The sequence below is a fragment of the Salmo trutta genome, chromosome 29, assembly GCF_901001165.1.
Source record: "Salmo trutta chromosome 29, fSalTru1.1, whole genome shotgun sequence".
Lineage (NCBI taxonomy): Eukaryota > Metazoa > Chordata > Actinopteri > Salmoniformes > Salmonidae > Salmo > Salmo trutta.
In genome coordinates this window covers 8,153,401-8,171,363 of record NC_042985.1, presented here as the reverse complement: position 1 = coordinate 8,171,363, position 17,963 = coordinate 8,153,401, and the positions used below count along the sequence as shown (strand labels likewise).

The window sequence follows — 17,963 nt, the reverse complement described above, 5'->3', positions numbered from 1 at the left end:
CCATTCAGAGTGGTGGGGGGGGTAAAAATCATAGAGACAGGCAGTGCTGTCCTGTAATAGTATGGTAATAATCATAGAGACAGGCAGTGTTGTCCTGTAATAGTATGGTAATAATCATAGAGACAGGCAGTGCTGTCCTGTAATAGTATGGTAATAATCATAGAGACAGGCAGTGCTGTCCTGTAATAGTATGGTAATAATCATAGAGACAGGCAGTGCTGTCCTGTAATAGTATGGTAATAATCATAGAGACAGGCAGTGCTGTCCTGTAATAGTATGGTAATAATCATAGACAGGCAGTGCTGTCCTGTAATAGTATGGTAATAATCATAGAGACAGGCAGTGCTGTCCTGTAATAGTATGGTAATAATCATAGAGACAGGCAGTGCTGTCCTGTAATAGTATGGTAATAATCATAGAGACAGGCAGTGCTGTCCTGTAATAGTATGGTAATAATCAGAGACAGGCAGTGCTGTCCTGTAATAGTATGGTAATAATCATAGAGACAGGCAGTGCTGTCCTGTAATAGTATGGTAATAATCATAGAGACAGGCAGTGCTGTCCTGTAATAGTATGGTAATAATCATAGAGACAGGCAGTGATGTCCTGTAATAGTATGGTAATAATCATAGAGACAGGCAGTGCTGTCCTGTAATAGTATGGTAATAATCATAGAGACAGGCAGTGCTGTCCTGTAATAGTATGGTAATAATCATAGAGACAGGCAGTGCTGTCCTGTAATAGTATGGTAATAATCATAGAGACAGGCAGTGCTGTCCTGTAATAGTATGGTAATAATCATAGAGACAGGCAGTGCTGTCCTGTAATAGTATGGTAATAATCATAGAGACAGGCAGTGCTGTCCTGTAATAGTATGGTAATAATCATAGAGATAGGCGATGCTGTCCTGTAATAGTATGGTAATAATCATAGAGACAGGCAGTGCTGTCCTGTAATAGTATGGTAATAATCATAGAGACAGGCAGTGCTGTCCTGTAATAGTATGGTAATAATCATAGAGACAGGCAGTGCTGTCCTGTAATAGTATGGTAATAATCAGAGACAGGCAGTGCTGTCCTGTAATAGTATGGTAATAATCAGAGACAGGCAGTGCTGTCCTGTAATAATCAGGCGGTGGTGGTAGTGATGGTGTGGGGGGCGGTGGTGGTAGTGATGGTGTGGGGGGCGGTGGTGGTAGTGATGGTGTGGGGGGTGGTGGTAGTGATGGTGTGGGGTCGGTGGTGGTAGTGATGGTGTGGGGGGGTGGTGGTGGTAATGATGGTGTGGTGGTGGTGATGGTGGTGGTGGTAGTGTGGTGGGTGGGGGGGTTCTAACTTTAATTTGCATGTTGATAGATTTGACTGGTAGGGGAGGGCTCTCTCTCAGTATTCTACCATTGGGTGCTTTTTATTTGTGCTGTTTTGGGAAAGTGGTGTGTTGCACTCCATTGGTCCATGCAAATTGCATCCTGAATATATCCAGAAATATAATGAACACCACCTGTTATTATTTTACTCAATAACATACAAGTAGCTCAAGATCATCTGGGGAAGCCTGTGCCGCAAACACTCTACTCAAGTATCTCTTCAGTCTTCCTTATTCAGTCTCTCAGTATATTGCCTATGTGTATGAATCAGCAGTGAGACAATAGTTTTGCACAGACAGTGTGCTATGAATGTGCTGGGGAATGCAAGTCAGGAGTGGAAAAGGCTGTGATGATGTCACCAAGTGGATAAGGCTGTGATGATGTCACCAAGTGGATAAGGCTGTGATGATGTCACCAAGTGGATAAGGCTGTGATGATGTCACCAGTGGATAAGGCTATGAGGATGTCACCAGTGGATAAGGCTGTGATGATGTCACCAGTGGATAAGGCTATGAGGATGTCACCAGTGGATAAGGCTGTGATGATGTCACCAGTGGATAAGGCTATGAGGATGTCACCAGTGGATAAGGCTATGAGGATGTCACCAGTGGATAAGGCTGTGATGATGTCACCAGTGGATAAGGCTATGAGGATGTCACCAGTGGATAAGGCTATGAGGATGTCACCAGTGGATAAGGCTGTGATGATGTCACCAAGTGGATAAGGCTGTGATGATGTCACCAGTGGATAAGGCTATGAGGATGTCACCAGTGGATAAGGCTGTGATGATGTCACCAGTGGATAAGGCTATGAGGATGTCACCAGTGGATAAGGCTGTGATGATGTCACCAGTGGATAAGGCTATGAGGATGTCACCAGTGGATAAGGCTGTGATGATGTCACCAGTGGATAAGGCTATGAGGATGTTACCAGTGGATAAGGCTATGAGGATGTCACCAGTGGATAAGGCTATGAGGATGTCACCAGTGGATAAGGCTGTGATGATGTCACCAGTGGATAAGGCTATGAGGATGTCACCAGTGGATAAGGCTGTGATGATGTCACCAGTGGATAAGGCTATGAGGATGTCACCAGTGGATAAGGCTATGATGATGTCACCAGTGGATAAGGCTATGAGGATGTCACCAGTGGATAAGGCTATGAGGATGTCACCAGTGGATAAGGCTATGAGGATGTCACCAGTGGATAAGGCTGTGATGATGTCACCAGTGGATAAGGCTATGATGATGTCACCAGTGGATAAGGCTGTGATGATGTCACCAGTGGATAAGGCTGTGATGATGTCACCAGTGGATAAGGCTGTGATGATGTCACCAGTGGATAAGGCTGTGATGATGTCACCAGTGGATAAGGCTGTGATGATGTCACCAGTGGATAAGGCTGTGATGATGTCACCAGTGGATAAGGCTGTGAGGATGTCACCAGTGGATAAGGCTGTGATGATGTCACCAGTGGATAAGGCTATGATGATGTCACCAGTGGATAAGGCTGTGATGATGTCACCAGTGGATAAGGCTGTGATGATGTCACCAGTGGATAAGGCTGTGATGATGTCACCAGTGGATAAGGCTGTGATGATGTCACCAGTGGATAAGGCTGTGAGGATGTTACCAGTGGATAAGGCTATGAGGATGTCACCAGTGGATAAGGCTATGAGGATGTCACCAGTGGATAAGGCTGTGATGATGTCACCAGTGGATAAGGCTATGAGGATGTCACCAGTGGATAAGGCTGTGATGATGTCACCAGTGGATAAGGCTATGAGGATGTCACCAGTGGATAAGGCTATGATGATGTCACCAGTGGATAAGGCTATGAGGATGTCACCAGTGGATAAGGCTATGAGGATGTCACCAGTGGATAAGGCTATGAGGATGTCACCAGTGGATAAGGCTGTGATGATGTCACCAGTGGATAAGGCTATGATGATGTCACCAGTGGATAAGGCTGTGATGATGTCACCAGTGGATAAGGCTGTGATGATGTCACCAGTGGATAAGGCTGTGATGATGTCACCAGTGGATAAGGCTGTGATGATGTCACCAGTGGATAAGGCTGTGATGATGTCACCAGTGGATAAGGCTGTGATGATGTCACCAGTGGATAAGGCTGTGAGGATGTCACCAGTGGATAAGGCTGTGATGATGTCACCAGTGGATAAGGCTATGATGATGTCACCAGTGGATAAGGCTGTGATGATGTCACCAGTGGATAAGGCTGTGATGATGTCACCAGTGGATAAGGCTGTGATGATGTCACCAGTGGATAAGGCTGTGATGATGTCACCAGTGGATAAGGCTGTGATGATGTCACCAGTGGATAATAGATGCGGTTAAGGGGTCGACTGAACAGTGTTGTATTGACCAGACTGGCGCCCTTTCAACAAATCTGATCTAACAAGATACGATATTCGTCAAATCTTTCATGATATATATTTTTTTAATTATCCCCAATTTCGTGGTATCCAATTGGTAGTTACAGTCTTGTCTAATGGCTGCAACTCCCGTACGGACTCGGGAGAGGCGAATGTCGAGAGCAGTGCATCCTCCGCAACAACCCAGCCAAGCCGTACTGCTTCTTGCCACAATGCTCACTTAACCTGGAAGCCAGCCGCACCAATGTGTCACAGGAAACAGCATATACCTGGCGACATTGTCAGCGTGCACTGCGCCCGGCCCGCCACAGGAGTCGCTAGTGCGTAATGGGACAAGGACATCCCTGCGGGCCAAACCCTCCCCTAACCCGGACGACACTGGGACAATTGTGCGCCGTCCCATGGGTCTCCCGGTCGCGGCCGGCTTCGACAGAGCCTGGACTCAAACCCAGAATCTCTAGTGGCACAGCTAGCACTGCGATGCAGAGCCTTAGACCAGTGCACCACTCGGGAGGCACATCTTTCATGCGGTAAAGAGGTCAATCGAACTCAACCAAAACAATGGAATTCCCATTGAAACGCATGGGGAAAGGGTTGTGGGGGAAAGATTCAATATCTCACATTATATTGAGGTAAAAATCAGAGTATAATGCTTCTATGGATGTCAACCCCAACACATGTTCATGTCATCGTCACCAATCAACCAATCAATTACAGTTAAAAATGACTTTGACTACCACCACCGATTAACCAGCTTATACGAACAGGAGTTAGCGTTTTGCATTCTTTTAAAACTGAAAATAAACAACTTCTACATCTTATGCAGCAAAAACAGCCAAATATATCCAAATCGGACTTAAGTAACCACATTGTGGGCCTGTTACAACATATAATCATCTATGCTGTGATGATGTCACCAAAGTGGATAAGGCTGTGATGATGACACCAAGCTGCTGTTCGTCTTGAATCAGCTAAAGCCTCTCTAAAAACAGTTCCAGTGGTAGTCACAACAACACACCAGCCCAACCATGAATGAGAAGCCAAAGATAACAGGAATCACTTTGTTGACGGTGAGAAGGATCAGAACCTTGAGTTCAGGGTCACAAGATGCTCCAAAAACAATCCCTTTATCTGTTTCATATTCTAAACTTCACCAGAACCAATCCTCATTCCATCCTTGTTCTCCTGTAGCATTGTGAAAAATGAAGTCCTTTTCTGCTTGGTTGATTCCACCTGCCCATACAGAGACACCCCTCTAATGATTCACTATTACTCAGCATGTGGGTGGAGTATGATGATGTCAGAGAACAGGAGTGTTCTATTCTATTCTATTCCATTCAGTTCTAATATATTCTATTCCATTCCATTCTATTCAGTTCTGATCTATTCTATTAAATTATAATCTATTCCGTTCTAGTCTATTCCATTCCATTCAGTTCTAATCTATTCCATTCTATTCAATTATAATATATTCTATTTAATTCCATTCTATTCAGTTCTGATCTATTCTATTAAGTTATAATCCATTCCATTCAGTTCTAATCTATTATATTCCATTCCATTCTATTCAGTTCTGATCTATTCTATTCTATTAAATTCTAATCCATTCCATTCAGTTCTAATCTATTCTATTCCATTCCATTCTATTGAGTTCTAATCTATTCCATTCCATTCTTTTCAGTTCTAATCTCTTCTATTCCATTCTATTCAGTTCTAATCTATTCAATTCTATTCAGTTCTAATCTATTCTATTCCATTACATTCCATTCAGTTCTAATCTAATCTATTCCATTCCATTCAGTTCTAATCTAATCTATTCTATTCCATTCAGTTCTAATCTATTCCAGTCCATTCCATTCAGTTCTAATCTATTCTATTCTATTCCATTCCATTCAGTTCTAATCTATTCTATTCTATTCCATTCCATTCAGTTCTAATCTATTCTATTCCAGTCCATTCCATTCAGTTCTAATCTATTCTATTCTATTCTATTCCATTCCATTCAGTTCTAATCTATTCTATTCTATCACATCATACATGGCAGACCACAGCTGAGCTTCACCACAACTCTTATAACCCTGCCTCTTAAAGTCAGCACGTTGTAATTTGTCATTTAAAACCCTCCAAACTGCCCCTGAATTCCACCTGGCTACCCTTGACTATCCCTTTAACTAGAGATGCCTGTCAACATCCACAGTACAATAACAGAAAACATGGGAAGAAGACTTTAGGCATCTGTGTAGCGCATTAGGATGGTGAGGGTTTTATGAAGATCTTGCCAACATCAAAGTAGGACATACAGTAAACTAAAATGAGGTAAGGAGATAACGCAGTGGTAACATCATTGTCTCATCCAGAACAGCATTAAGGATTTTACCCACAGGGCCAATTCACTCATAATAGTCTTATGGAAAGATATCAGGGAAATTCCTTTAACGTAGACAAAAGCAGAGGTAAAAATACCATTCCTGAATAAATTGCTGTGATTCAACTGATAATAATCTGAGGTCAACTGATCTCAGGAAAGCTCTTCAAGACAAGAATACTAGAGTAAATGTATTCCTGAAATATCTCCCCTCTCTATATTTAACTGAATAACAATAGTCTGACGTGAATGGAGCTCAGCTTCTAGCCAGTCACATCCTCTCTCCTCTGCAGGAGCACAATAGGCTTATCCAGCTCCATAACATCACATCTGATTGGCTCAACACAAAACAAGTAGTTTAAACTGTAGATATATTCCTATGACACCCTCTGTATGGCCATGTGAGGTGTGTATGTGACTTTCGTACCTCTTGCGTATGTCCGAGTTGAGAGTCTTCTTGTTGGCGGTGCCGTCCTGGTGCAGGGCCTTCTCCAGGGAGAGGGGGGCTTCCCGGATGGGCAGGGGCAGCACCAGGGTGTCCTGGGTCACGGGGAGGGTCTCTCCCTCCCCACCCTGCACCCGGCCCAGGTGCTGTTTGGCATAGTCAAACCCCTGGACAGGCTGTAGGGAGGACGAAGGGGGGAGAGAGATGAGTGGAAACAGGTGAGTGATGGATGCAAGCTCTCCGGCTCAATGGCCATCTAATGGCACACACTTGTACACGCACGCACGCGCACGCATGCGCGCACACACACACACACACACACACACACACACACACACACACACACACACACACACACACACACACACACACACACACACACACACACACACACAGGGTCAGCATATTATGTATACACAGACAGAGACAAACGCACATGTAAAGAGACATACATTTAAAGAGACATACTGCACTTGTGAAGGTGGTAAATGACCTTTCAATGGCGTCAGACCGAGGCTCTGCATCTGTCCTCGTGCTCCTAGACCTTAGTGCTGCTTTTGATACCATCGATCACCACATTCTTTTGGAGAGATTGGAAACCCAAATTGGTCTACACGGACAAGTTCTGGCCTGGTTTAGATCTTATCTGTCGGAAAGATATCAGTTTGTCTCTGTGAATGGTTTGTCCTCAAATCAACTGTAAATGTCAGTGTTCCTCAAGGCTCCATTTTATGACCACTATTGTTTTCACTATATATTTTACCTCTAGGTGATGTCATTCGGAAACATAATGTTAACTTCCACTGCTGCAGATGACACACAGCTGTACATTTCGATGAAACATGGTGAAGCCCCAATATTGCCCTCCCTGGAAGCCTGTGTTTCAGACATAAGGAAGTGGATGGCGGCAAATTATCTACTTTTAAACTTGAACAAAACAGAGATGCTAGTTCTAGGTCCCAAGAATCAAAAGAGATATTCTGTTCAATCTGACAATTAATCTTGATGGTTGTACTGTGGTCTAAAATAAAACTGTGAAGGACCTCGGTGTTACTCTGGACCCTGATCTCTCTTTTGACGAACATATCAAGACTGTTTCAAGGACAGCTTTTTTCCATCTATGTAACATTGCAAAAATGTGAAACTTTCTGTCCAAAAATGATGCAGAAAATGTAATCCATGGTTTTGTCATTTCTAGGTTAGACTACTGCAATGCTCTACTTTCCAGATACCCGGATAAAGCACTAAATAAACTTCAGTTAGTGCTAAACACGGCTGGTAGAATCTTGACTAGAACCAAAACATTTGATCAAGTTACTCCAGTGCTAGCCTCCCTATAGTGATTCCTGTTAAAGCAAGGGCTGATTTCAAGGATTTACTGCTAACCTACAAAGCATTACATGGGTTTGCTCCTACCTATCTTTTCGATTTGGTCCTGCCGTACATACCTACACGTACGCTACGGTCACAAGACGCAGGCCTCCTTACTGTCCCTAGAATTTCTAAGCAAACAGCTGGAGGCAGGGCTTTCTCCTATAGAGCTTAATATTTATGGAATGCTCGCCTATCCATGTGAGAGATGCAGACTCGGTCTCGACCTTTAAGTCTTTATTGAAGACTCATCTCTTCAGTAGGTCCTATGATTGAGTGTAGTCTGGCCCAGGAGTGTCAAGGTGAACGGAAAGGCACTGGAGCAACGAACCGCCCTTGCGGTCTCTGCCTAGCTGGTTCCCCTCTCTCCACTGGGATTCTCTGCCTCAAACCCTATTACAGGGGCTGAGTCACTGTCTTACTGGTGCTCTTCCATGCCGTTCCTAGGAGGGGTGCGTCACTTGAGTGGGCTGAGTCACTGACGTGATCTTCCTGTCTGGGTTGGCGCCCCACCTTGGGTTTGGGCTATACTCAGCCTTTACTCAGGATGGTAAGTTGGTGGTTGAAGGTATCCCTCTATTCGTGTGGGGGCTATGCTTTGGCAAAGTGGGTGGGGTTATATCCTGCCTGTTTTACCCTGTCCGATGGTATCATCAGACGGGGCCACAGTGTCTCCCAACCCCTCCTGTCTCAGCCTCCAGTATTTATGCTGCAATAGTTCATGTGTCGAAGGCCTAGGGTCAGTCTGTTATATCTGGAGTATTTCTCCTGTCTTATCTGGTGTCCTGTGTGAATTTAAGTATGCTCTCTCTAATTCTCTCTTTCTCTCTCTCAGAGGACCTGAGCCCTAGGACCATACCTCAGGACTACCTGGCCTGATGACTCCTTGCTGTCCCCAGTCCACCTGGCCGTGCTGCTGCTCCAGTTTCAACTGTTCTGCCTACGGCTATGGAACCCTGACCTGTTCACCGGACGTGCTACCTGTCCCAGACCTGCTGTTTTCAACTCTCTAGAGACAGCAGGAGCGGTAGAGATACTCTCAAAGATCGGCTATGAAAAGCCAACTGACATTTACTCCTGAGGTGCTGACTTGTTGCACCCTCGACAACCACTGTGATTATTATTATTATTATTATTTGACCCTGCTGGTCATCTATGAACATTTGAACATCTTGGCCATGTTCTGTTATAATCTCCACCTGGCACAGCCAGAAGAGGACTGGCTACCCCTCACAGCCTGGTTCCTCTCTAGGTTTCTTCCTAGGTTCTGACCTTTCTAGGGAGTTTTTCCTAGCCACTGTGCTTCTACACCTGCATTGCTTGCTGTTTGGGGTTTTAGGCTGGGTTTCTATACAGCACTTTGTGACATCAGCTGATGTAAGAAGGGCTTTATAAATACATTTGATTGATTGATAGATACACACATTTAAAGAGACATACAGGCAGTCAGACAGACACACACATTCAGACAGAAAACCGAAATGCCTAAATGACTTTTCAGAACTGTAGTTCATGTATTAATGGGACATCTATCCTGTGTCTTGAACTCCATAAACATAGTTTTCTGAAGATGTCTTTGATCTCACTTTCTCTCCTTCTAATGTCTAATAAATGAATCACAGTGGGCAATAAAATGATGAGATTCAAAGACTTCTCAAAAATATTCTAATGTAGTCAGACTCCAGCCAGAAGAGGAGAGAGACACAGTGGGGTTTATATAAAAGTCTTAAACACACACACACACACACACACACACACACACACACACACACACACACACAGGGGTGTGGATGGTGGTGAAGTTTTCACGCAGACTAAAAGTGCTGGCTGCATGGACTGTCAGAGGAGTGGTTTTCAGAGGGATATATAGGGAAAGTGCTGGCTGCAGGGCTGTCAGAGGGGTGGTTCTCAGAGGGATATAGAGGGAATTTGCTGGCTGCAGGGCTGTCAGAGGAGTGGCTGTCAGAGGGATATAGAGGGGAAGTGCTGGCTGCAGGGCTGTCAGAGGAGTGGCTGTCAGAGGGGTGGTTCTCAGAGGGATATAGAGGGAAAGTGCTGGCTGCAGGGCTGTCAGAGGGGTGGCTCTCAGAGGGATATAGAGGGGAAGTGCTGGCTGCAGGGCTGTCAGAGGAGTGGCTCTCAGAGGGATATAGAGGGAAAGTGCTACATCTGCAATCACACAGCATGACAGTATCACTGAGGTGATATTCACAGTATCACTATTCAATTCGTTTTTCCCCAAGTGATGTACATTTAAAAAAAAAAGTGTGATAGAATGCAAATTTCCAAGGTATTTGTCCATCCCTCATATTGACAACTGGACTGCTCCAACACAGCAAGAACCAGCTTTAGCACCATAGGTTCACTCCTCAGGGTCCCCAGCACATTTCACAGTTTCTGCCTCAATAACATCCACCTCAATATACTGTACAGACTGGCTGATGGTGCAAAGATAGACAGAAACAAACGGAGAGAGTGAAAGGTGGACACACAGACAGGCAGAGGGATATCCCTTTGGTAAACATAATGGAGTTTCTATCATTGATCCACTGATGGTGGATAGGCTACTGCACTAACACACACACACATGCTAAACTACAGGACTGTTTCGCTTGCATAGACTGGAATATGTTCCGGGATTCATCCAATGGCATTGAGGAGCTAACCACATCAGTCACCGGCTTCATTAATAAGGGCATAGACGACATTGTCCCTACATTCCAATCAGAAGCCATGGATTACAGGAAATATCTGCACTGAGCTAAAGGCTAGAGCTGCCGCTTTAAAGGAGTGGGACACTAATCTAGACGCTTATAAGAAATCCCGCTAAGCCCTCCGACGAACCATCAAACAGGCAAAGTGTCAATACAGGACTAAGATCGAATCCTACTACACCGGCTCTGTCGCTCGCCAGATGTGGAAGGGCTTGCAAACTAGCACAGATTACAAAGGGAAACCCAGACGCGAGCTGTCCAGTGATGCGATCCTACCAGACGAGCTAAATACCTTCTATGCTGGCTTCGAGGCTAGCAACACTGAACGATGCATGAGAGCACCAACTGTTCCGGATGACAGTGTGATCACGCTCTCCAGAGCCGATGTAGTAAGACCCTTAAAAAGGTCAACATTCACAAGGCCGTAGAGCCAGATGGATTACCAGGACATGTACTCAGAGCCATGCGCTGACCAGCTGGCAAGTGTCTTCACTGACATTTTCAACCTCTCCCTGACCCAGTCTGTAATCCTACATGTTTCAAGGCCTCCCGAGTGGCGCAGCGGTCTAACGGCACTGCATCTCAGTGCTTGAGGCGTCACTACAGACACCCTGGTTTGAATCCAGGCTGTATCACAACTGGCCGTGATTGGGAGTCCCATAGGGCGGCGCACAATTGACCCAGCGTTGTTCGGTTTTGGCCGGTGTAGGCCATCATTGTAAATAAGAATTTGTTCTTAACTGACTTGCCTAGTTAAATTAAAATGTAAATACATTTTTTTAAAACACCATAGTCCCTGTGCCCAAGAACGCCAAGGTAATCTGACGAAAGGACTATCGGCCCGTAGCAGTCACATCTGTAGCCATGAAATGCTTTGAATGGCTTGTCATGGCTCACATCAACACCTTCATCCCAGACAGCCTGGATCCACTCCAATTCACATACCGCCACATATCCACAGATGACGCAACCTCTATTGCAATCCACACTGCCCTTTCCCACCTGGACAAAAGGAGAACCTACTGTACATGAGAATGATGTTCATTGACTCCAAGCTCACCACTAAACTAAGGAACCTGGGATTAAACAGGGTAGGCAACAACACATCCGCCACGCTGACCCTCAACACGGGGGCCACTCAGAGGTGCGTGCTTAGTCCCCTCCTGTACTCCCTGTTCACCCACAACTTTGTGGTCAAGCATGACTCCAATACCATAATCGGATACCACCGACAACAATGAGACAGCCTATAGGGAGGAGGTCAGAGACAACAACAACAACCTCTCCCTTAACGTCGTCAAGACAAAGGAGCTGATCTGGACTACAGGAAACGGCGGTCTGAGCACACCCCCATCCACATTGATGGGGCTGTAGTGGAGCAGGTCGAGAGCTTCAAGTTCTTTGGTGTCCACATCACAAAGGAATTATCATGGTCCACACACACCAACACAATCGTGAAGAGTGCACGACAATGCCTCTCATGAGGCTGAAAAGATTTGGCATGGGTCCTCAGTTCCTCAAAAAGTTTGACAGCTGAACCATTGAGAGAATCTTGACTGCCTGCATCACCGCTTGGTATGGAAACTGCTTGGTATCCGACCACAAGGCACTACAGAGGGTAGTGCGTACGGCCGAGTACATCCAGGACTTCTATACCAGGCGGTGTCAGAGAAAGGCCCTAAAAATTGTCAAAGACTCCAGACACCCAAGTCATAGACTGTTCTCTCTGCTGCAGCACGGCAAGCGGTACCGATGCACCAAATCTGGAACCAAAAGGACCCTGAACAGCTTCTACCCCCAAGCCATAAGAGTGATAAATAGTTAGTTAAATAGTCAACCAATAACTACCCGGACTATGTGCAATTACCTTTTTTGCACTAACTCTTTTAACTCATCTAGAAAAGAGCTAAATGACTCAAATGTAAACGTCATCACATGCGTTGCTGCTACTGTCTTATCTATCCTGTTGCCTAGTCACTTTATCCCTATCTATATGTACATATCTACCTCAATTGCCTTGTACCCCTGCACATCTAGTTGGTACTGGTACCCCGTGCATATAGCCAAGTTATTCCCTTGTACCCCTGCACATCTAGTTGGTACTGGTACCCCGTGTATATAGCCAAGTTATTACCTTGTACCCCTGCACATCTAGTCGGTACTGGTACCCCGTGTATACAGCCAAGTTATTACCTTGAACCCCTGCACATCTAGTCGGTACTGGTACCCCGTGCATACAGCCAAGTTATTACCTTGTACCCCTGCACATCTAGTTGGTACTGGTACCCCGTGCATACAGCCAAGTTATTACCTTGTACCCCTGCACATCTAGTTGGTACTGGTACCCCGTGTATACAGCCAAGTTATTACCTTGTACCCCTGCACATCTAGTTGGAACTGGTACCCCGTGTATATAGCCAAGTTATTACCTTGTACCCCTGCACATCTAGTTGGTACTGGTACCCCGTGTATACAGCCAAGTTATTACCTTGTACCCCTGCACATCTAGTTGGTACTGGTACCCCGTGTATACAGCCAAGTTATTACCTTGTACCCCTGCACATCTAGTTGGTACTGGTACCCCGTGTATATAACCAAGTTATTACCTTGTACCCCTGCACATCTAGTTGGTACTGGTACCCCGTGTATATAGCCAAGTTATTACCTTGTACCCCTGCACATCTAGTTGGTACTGGTACCCCGTGTATATAGCCAAGTTATTCCCTTGTACCCCTGCACATCTAGTTGGTACTGGTACCCCGTGTATACAGCCAAGTTATTACCTTGTACCCCTGCACATCTAGTTGGTACTGGTACCCTGTGTATACAGCCAAGTTATTACCTTGTACCCCTGCACATCTAGTTGGTACTGGTACCCGTGTATATAGCCAAGTTATTACCTTGTACCCCTGCACATCTAGTTGGTACTGGTACCCCGTGTATACAGCCAAGTTATTAACTTGTACCCCTGCACATCTAGTTGGTACTGGTACCCCGTGTATACAGCCAAGTTATTACCTTGTACCCCTGCACATCTAGTTGGTACTGGTACCCCGTGTATACAGCCAAGTTATTACCTTGTACCCCTGCACATCTAGTTGGTACTGGTACCCCGTGTATATAGCAAAAGTTATTACCTTGTACCCCTGCACATCTAGTTGGTACTGGTACCCCGTGTATATAGCCAAGTTATTACCTTGTACCCCTGCATATCTAGTTGGTACTGGTACCCCGTGTATATAGCCAAGTTATTACCTTGTACCCCTGCACATCTAGTTGGTACTGGTACCCCGTGTATATAGCCAAGTTATTACCTTGTACCCCTGCACATCTAGTTGGTACTGGTACCCTGTGTATATAGCCAAGTTATTACCTTGTACCCCTGCAAAACTAGTTGGTACTGGTACTCCGTGTATATAGCCAAGTTATTACCTTGTACCCCTGCACATCTAGTTGGTACTGGTACCCCGTGTATATAGCCAAGTTATTACCTTGTACCCCTGCACATCTAGTTGGTACTGGTACCCCGTGTATATAGCCAAGTTATTACCTTGTACCCCTGCACATCTAGTTGGTACTGGTACCCCGTGTATATAGCCAAGTTATTACCTTGTACCCCTGCACATCTAGTTGGTACTGGTACCCCGTGTATATAGCCAAGTTATTACCTTGTACCCCTGCACATCTAGTTGGTGCTGGTACCCCGTGTATATAGCCAAGTTATTACCTTGTACCCCTGCACATCTAGTTGGTGCTGGTACCCCGTGTATATAGCCAAGTTATTACCTTGTACCCCTGCACATCTAGTTGGTGCTGGTACCCCGTGTATATAGCCAAGTTATTACCTTGTACCCCTGCACATCTAGTTGGTGCTGGTACCCCGTGTATATAGCCAAGTTATTACCTTGTACCCCTGCACATCTAGTTGGTGCTGGTACCCCGTGTATACAGCCAAGTTATTACCGTGTACCCCTGCACATCTAGTTGGTGCTGGTACCCCGTGTATACAGCCAAGTTATTACCTTGTACCCCTGCACAGCTAGTTGGTGCTGGTACCCCGTGTATATAGCCAAGTTATTACCTTGTACCCCTGCACATCTAGTTGGTGCTGCTACCCCGTGTATATAGCCAAGTTATTACCTTGTACCCCTGCACATCTAGTTGGTGCTGGTACCCCGTGTATATAGCCAAGTTATTACCTTGTACCCCTGCACATCTAGTTGGTGCTGGTACCCCGTGTATATAGCCAAGTTATTACCTTGTACCCCTGCACATCTAGTTGGTACTGGTACCCCGTGTATATAGCCAAGTTATTACCTTGTACCCCTGCACATCTAGTTGGTACTGGTACCCCGTGTATACAGACAAGTTATTACCTTGTACCCCTGCACATCTAGTTGGTACTGGTACCCCGTGTATACAGCCAAGTTATTACCTTGTACCCCTGCACATCTAGTTGGTACTGGTACCCCGTGTATACAGCCAAGTTATTACCTTGTACCCCTGCACATCTAGTTGGTACTGGTACCCCGTGTATACAGCCAAGTTATTACCTTGTACCCCTGCACATCTAGTTGGTACTGGTACCCCGTGTATACAGCCAAGTTATTACCTTGTACCCCTGCACATCTAGTTGGTACTGGTACCCCGTGTATACAGCCAAGTTATTACCTTGTACCCCTGCACATCTAGGTGGTACTGGTACCCCGTGTATACAGCCAAGTTATTACCTTGTACCCCTGCACATCTAGTTGGTACTGGTACCCCGTGTATACAGCCAAGTTATTACCTTGTACCCCTGCACATCTAGTTGGTACTGGTACCCCGTGTATACAGCCAAGTTATTACCTTGTACCCCTGCACATCTAGTTGGTACTGGTACCCCGTGTATACAGCCAAGTTATTACCTTGTACCCCTGCACATCTAGTCGGTACTGGTACCCCGTGTATACAGCCAAGTTATTACCTTGTACCCCTGCACATCTAGTTGGTACTGGTACCCCGTGTATACAGCCAAGTTATTACCTTGTACCCCTGCACATCTAGTTGGTACTGGTACCCCGTGTATACAGCCAAGTTATTACCTTGTACCCCTGCACATCTAGTTGGTACTGGTACCCCGTGTATATAGCCAAGTTATTACCTTGTACCCCTGCACATCTAGTTGGTACTGGTACCCCGTGTATACAGCCAAGTTATTACCTTGTACCCCTGCACATCTAGTTGGTACTGGTACCCCGTGTATACAGCCAAGTTATTACCTTGTACCCCTGCACATCTAGTCGGTACTGGTACCCCGTGTATACAGCCAAGTTATTACCTTGTACCCCTGCACATCTAGTCGGTACTGGTACCCCGTGTATACAGCCAAGTTATTACCTTGTACCCCTGCACATCTAGTCGGTACTGGTACCCCGTGTATACAGCCAAGTTATTACCTTGTACCCCTGCACATCTAGTCGGTACTGGTACCCCGTGTATACAGCCAAGTTATTACCTTGTACCCCTGCACATCTAGTCGGTACTGGTACCCCGTGTATACAGCCAAGTTTTTACCTTGTACCCCTGCACATCTAGTCGGTACTGGTACCCCGTGTATACAGCCAAGTTATTACCTTGTACCCCTGCACATCTAGTCGGTACTGGTACCCCGTGTATACAGCCAAGTTATTACCTTGTACCCCTGCACATCTAGTCGGTACTGGTACCCCGTGTATACAGCCAAGTTATTACCTTGTACCCCTGCACATCTAGTCGGTACTGGTACCCCTTGTATACAGCCAAGTTATTACCTTGTACCCCTGCACATCTAGTCGGTACTGGTACCCCGTGTATACAGCCAAGTTATTACCTTGTACCCCTGCACATCTAGTCGGTACTGGTACCCCGTGTATACAGCCAAGTTATTACCTTGTACCCCTGCACATCTAGTCGGTACTGGTACCCCGTGTATACAGCCAAGTTATTACCTTGTACCCCTGCACATCTAGTCGGTACTGGTACCCCGTGTATATAGCCAAGTTATTACCTTGTACCCCTGCACATCTAGTTGGAACTGGTACCCCGTGTATATAGCCAAGTTATTACCTTGTACCCCTGCACATCTAGTTGGTACTGGTACCCCGTGTATACAGCCAAGTTATTACCTTGTACCTCTGCACATCTAGTTGGTACTGGTACCCCATGTATACAGCCAAGTTATTATTAGTCAATGTGGATTTATTCCTCATATTATTATTATTTTTCTATTATTATAATACTGTTTCTCTCTGCATTGTTGGCAAGGGGCCATCAGTAAGCATTTCACTGTTAGTCTTCACCTGTTGTTTCTCTCTGCATTGTTGGCAAGGGCCCATCAGTAAGCATTTCACTGTTAGTCTACACCTGTTGTTTCTATCTGCATTGTTGGGAAGGGCCCATCAGTAAGCATTTCACTGTTAGTCTACACCTGTTGTTTCTATCTGCATTGTTGGGAAGGGGCCATCAGTAAGCATTTCACTGTTAGTCTACACCTGTTGTTTCTATCTGCATTGTTGGGAAGGGCCCATCAGTAAGCATTTCACTGTTAGTCTACACCTGTTGTTTCTCTCTGCATTGTTGGCAAGGGGCCATCAGTAAGCATTTCACTGTTAGTCTACACCTGTTGTTTCTCTCTGCATTGTTGGGAAGGGCCCATCAGTAAGCATTTCACTGTTAGTCTACACCTGTTGTTTCTATCTGCATTGTTGGGAAGGGCCCATCAGTAAGCATTTCACTGTTAGTCTACACCTGTTGTTTCTCTCTGCATTGTTGGGAAGAGACCATCAGTAAGCATTTCACTGTTAGTCTACACCTGTTGTTTCTATCTACATTGTTGGCAAGGGGCCATCAGTAAGCATTTCACTGTTAGTCTACACCTGTTGTTTCTCTCTGCATTGTTGGGAAGGGCCCATCAGTAAGCATTTCACTGTTAGTCTACACCTGTTGTTTCTCTCTGCATTGTTGGCAAGGGGCCATCAGTAAGCATTTCACTGTTAGTCTACACCTGTTGTTTCTATCTGCATTGTTGGCAAGGGCCCATCAGTAAGCATTTCACTGTTAGACTACACCTGTTTTTTCTCTCTGCATTGTTGGCAAGGGCCCATCAGTAAGCATTTCACTGTTAGTCTACACCTGTTGTTTCTATCTGCATTGTTGGGAAGGGGCCATCAGTAAGCATTTCACTGTTAGTCTTCACCTGTTGTTTCTCTCTGCATTGTTGGCAAGGGCCCATCAGTAAGCATTTCACTGTTAGTCTACACCTGTTGTTTCTATCTGCATTGTTGGCA

At 45.4% G+C, this 17,963-nt stretch overlaps 1 protein-coding gene across 4 annotated transcripts in view; it reads right to left on the bottom strand.

The window, feature by feature from the left end:
* The window catches only part of LOC115166846 (UPF0606 protein KIAA1549L), a 155,350-nt gene that overhangs the window by 24,235 nt on the left and 113,152 nt on the right, over positions 1-17,963 (bottom strand). For all 4 annotated transcript variants that reach the window (XM_029720717.1, XM_029720718.1, XM_029720721.1 and 1 more), the window contains one exon: positions 6,554-6,747. In XM_029720717.1, coding sequence (XP_029576577.1) covers positions 6,554-6,747 — 194 coding nt within the window. The remainder of the gene's footprint in view (positions 1-6,553; positions 6,748-17,963) is intronic.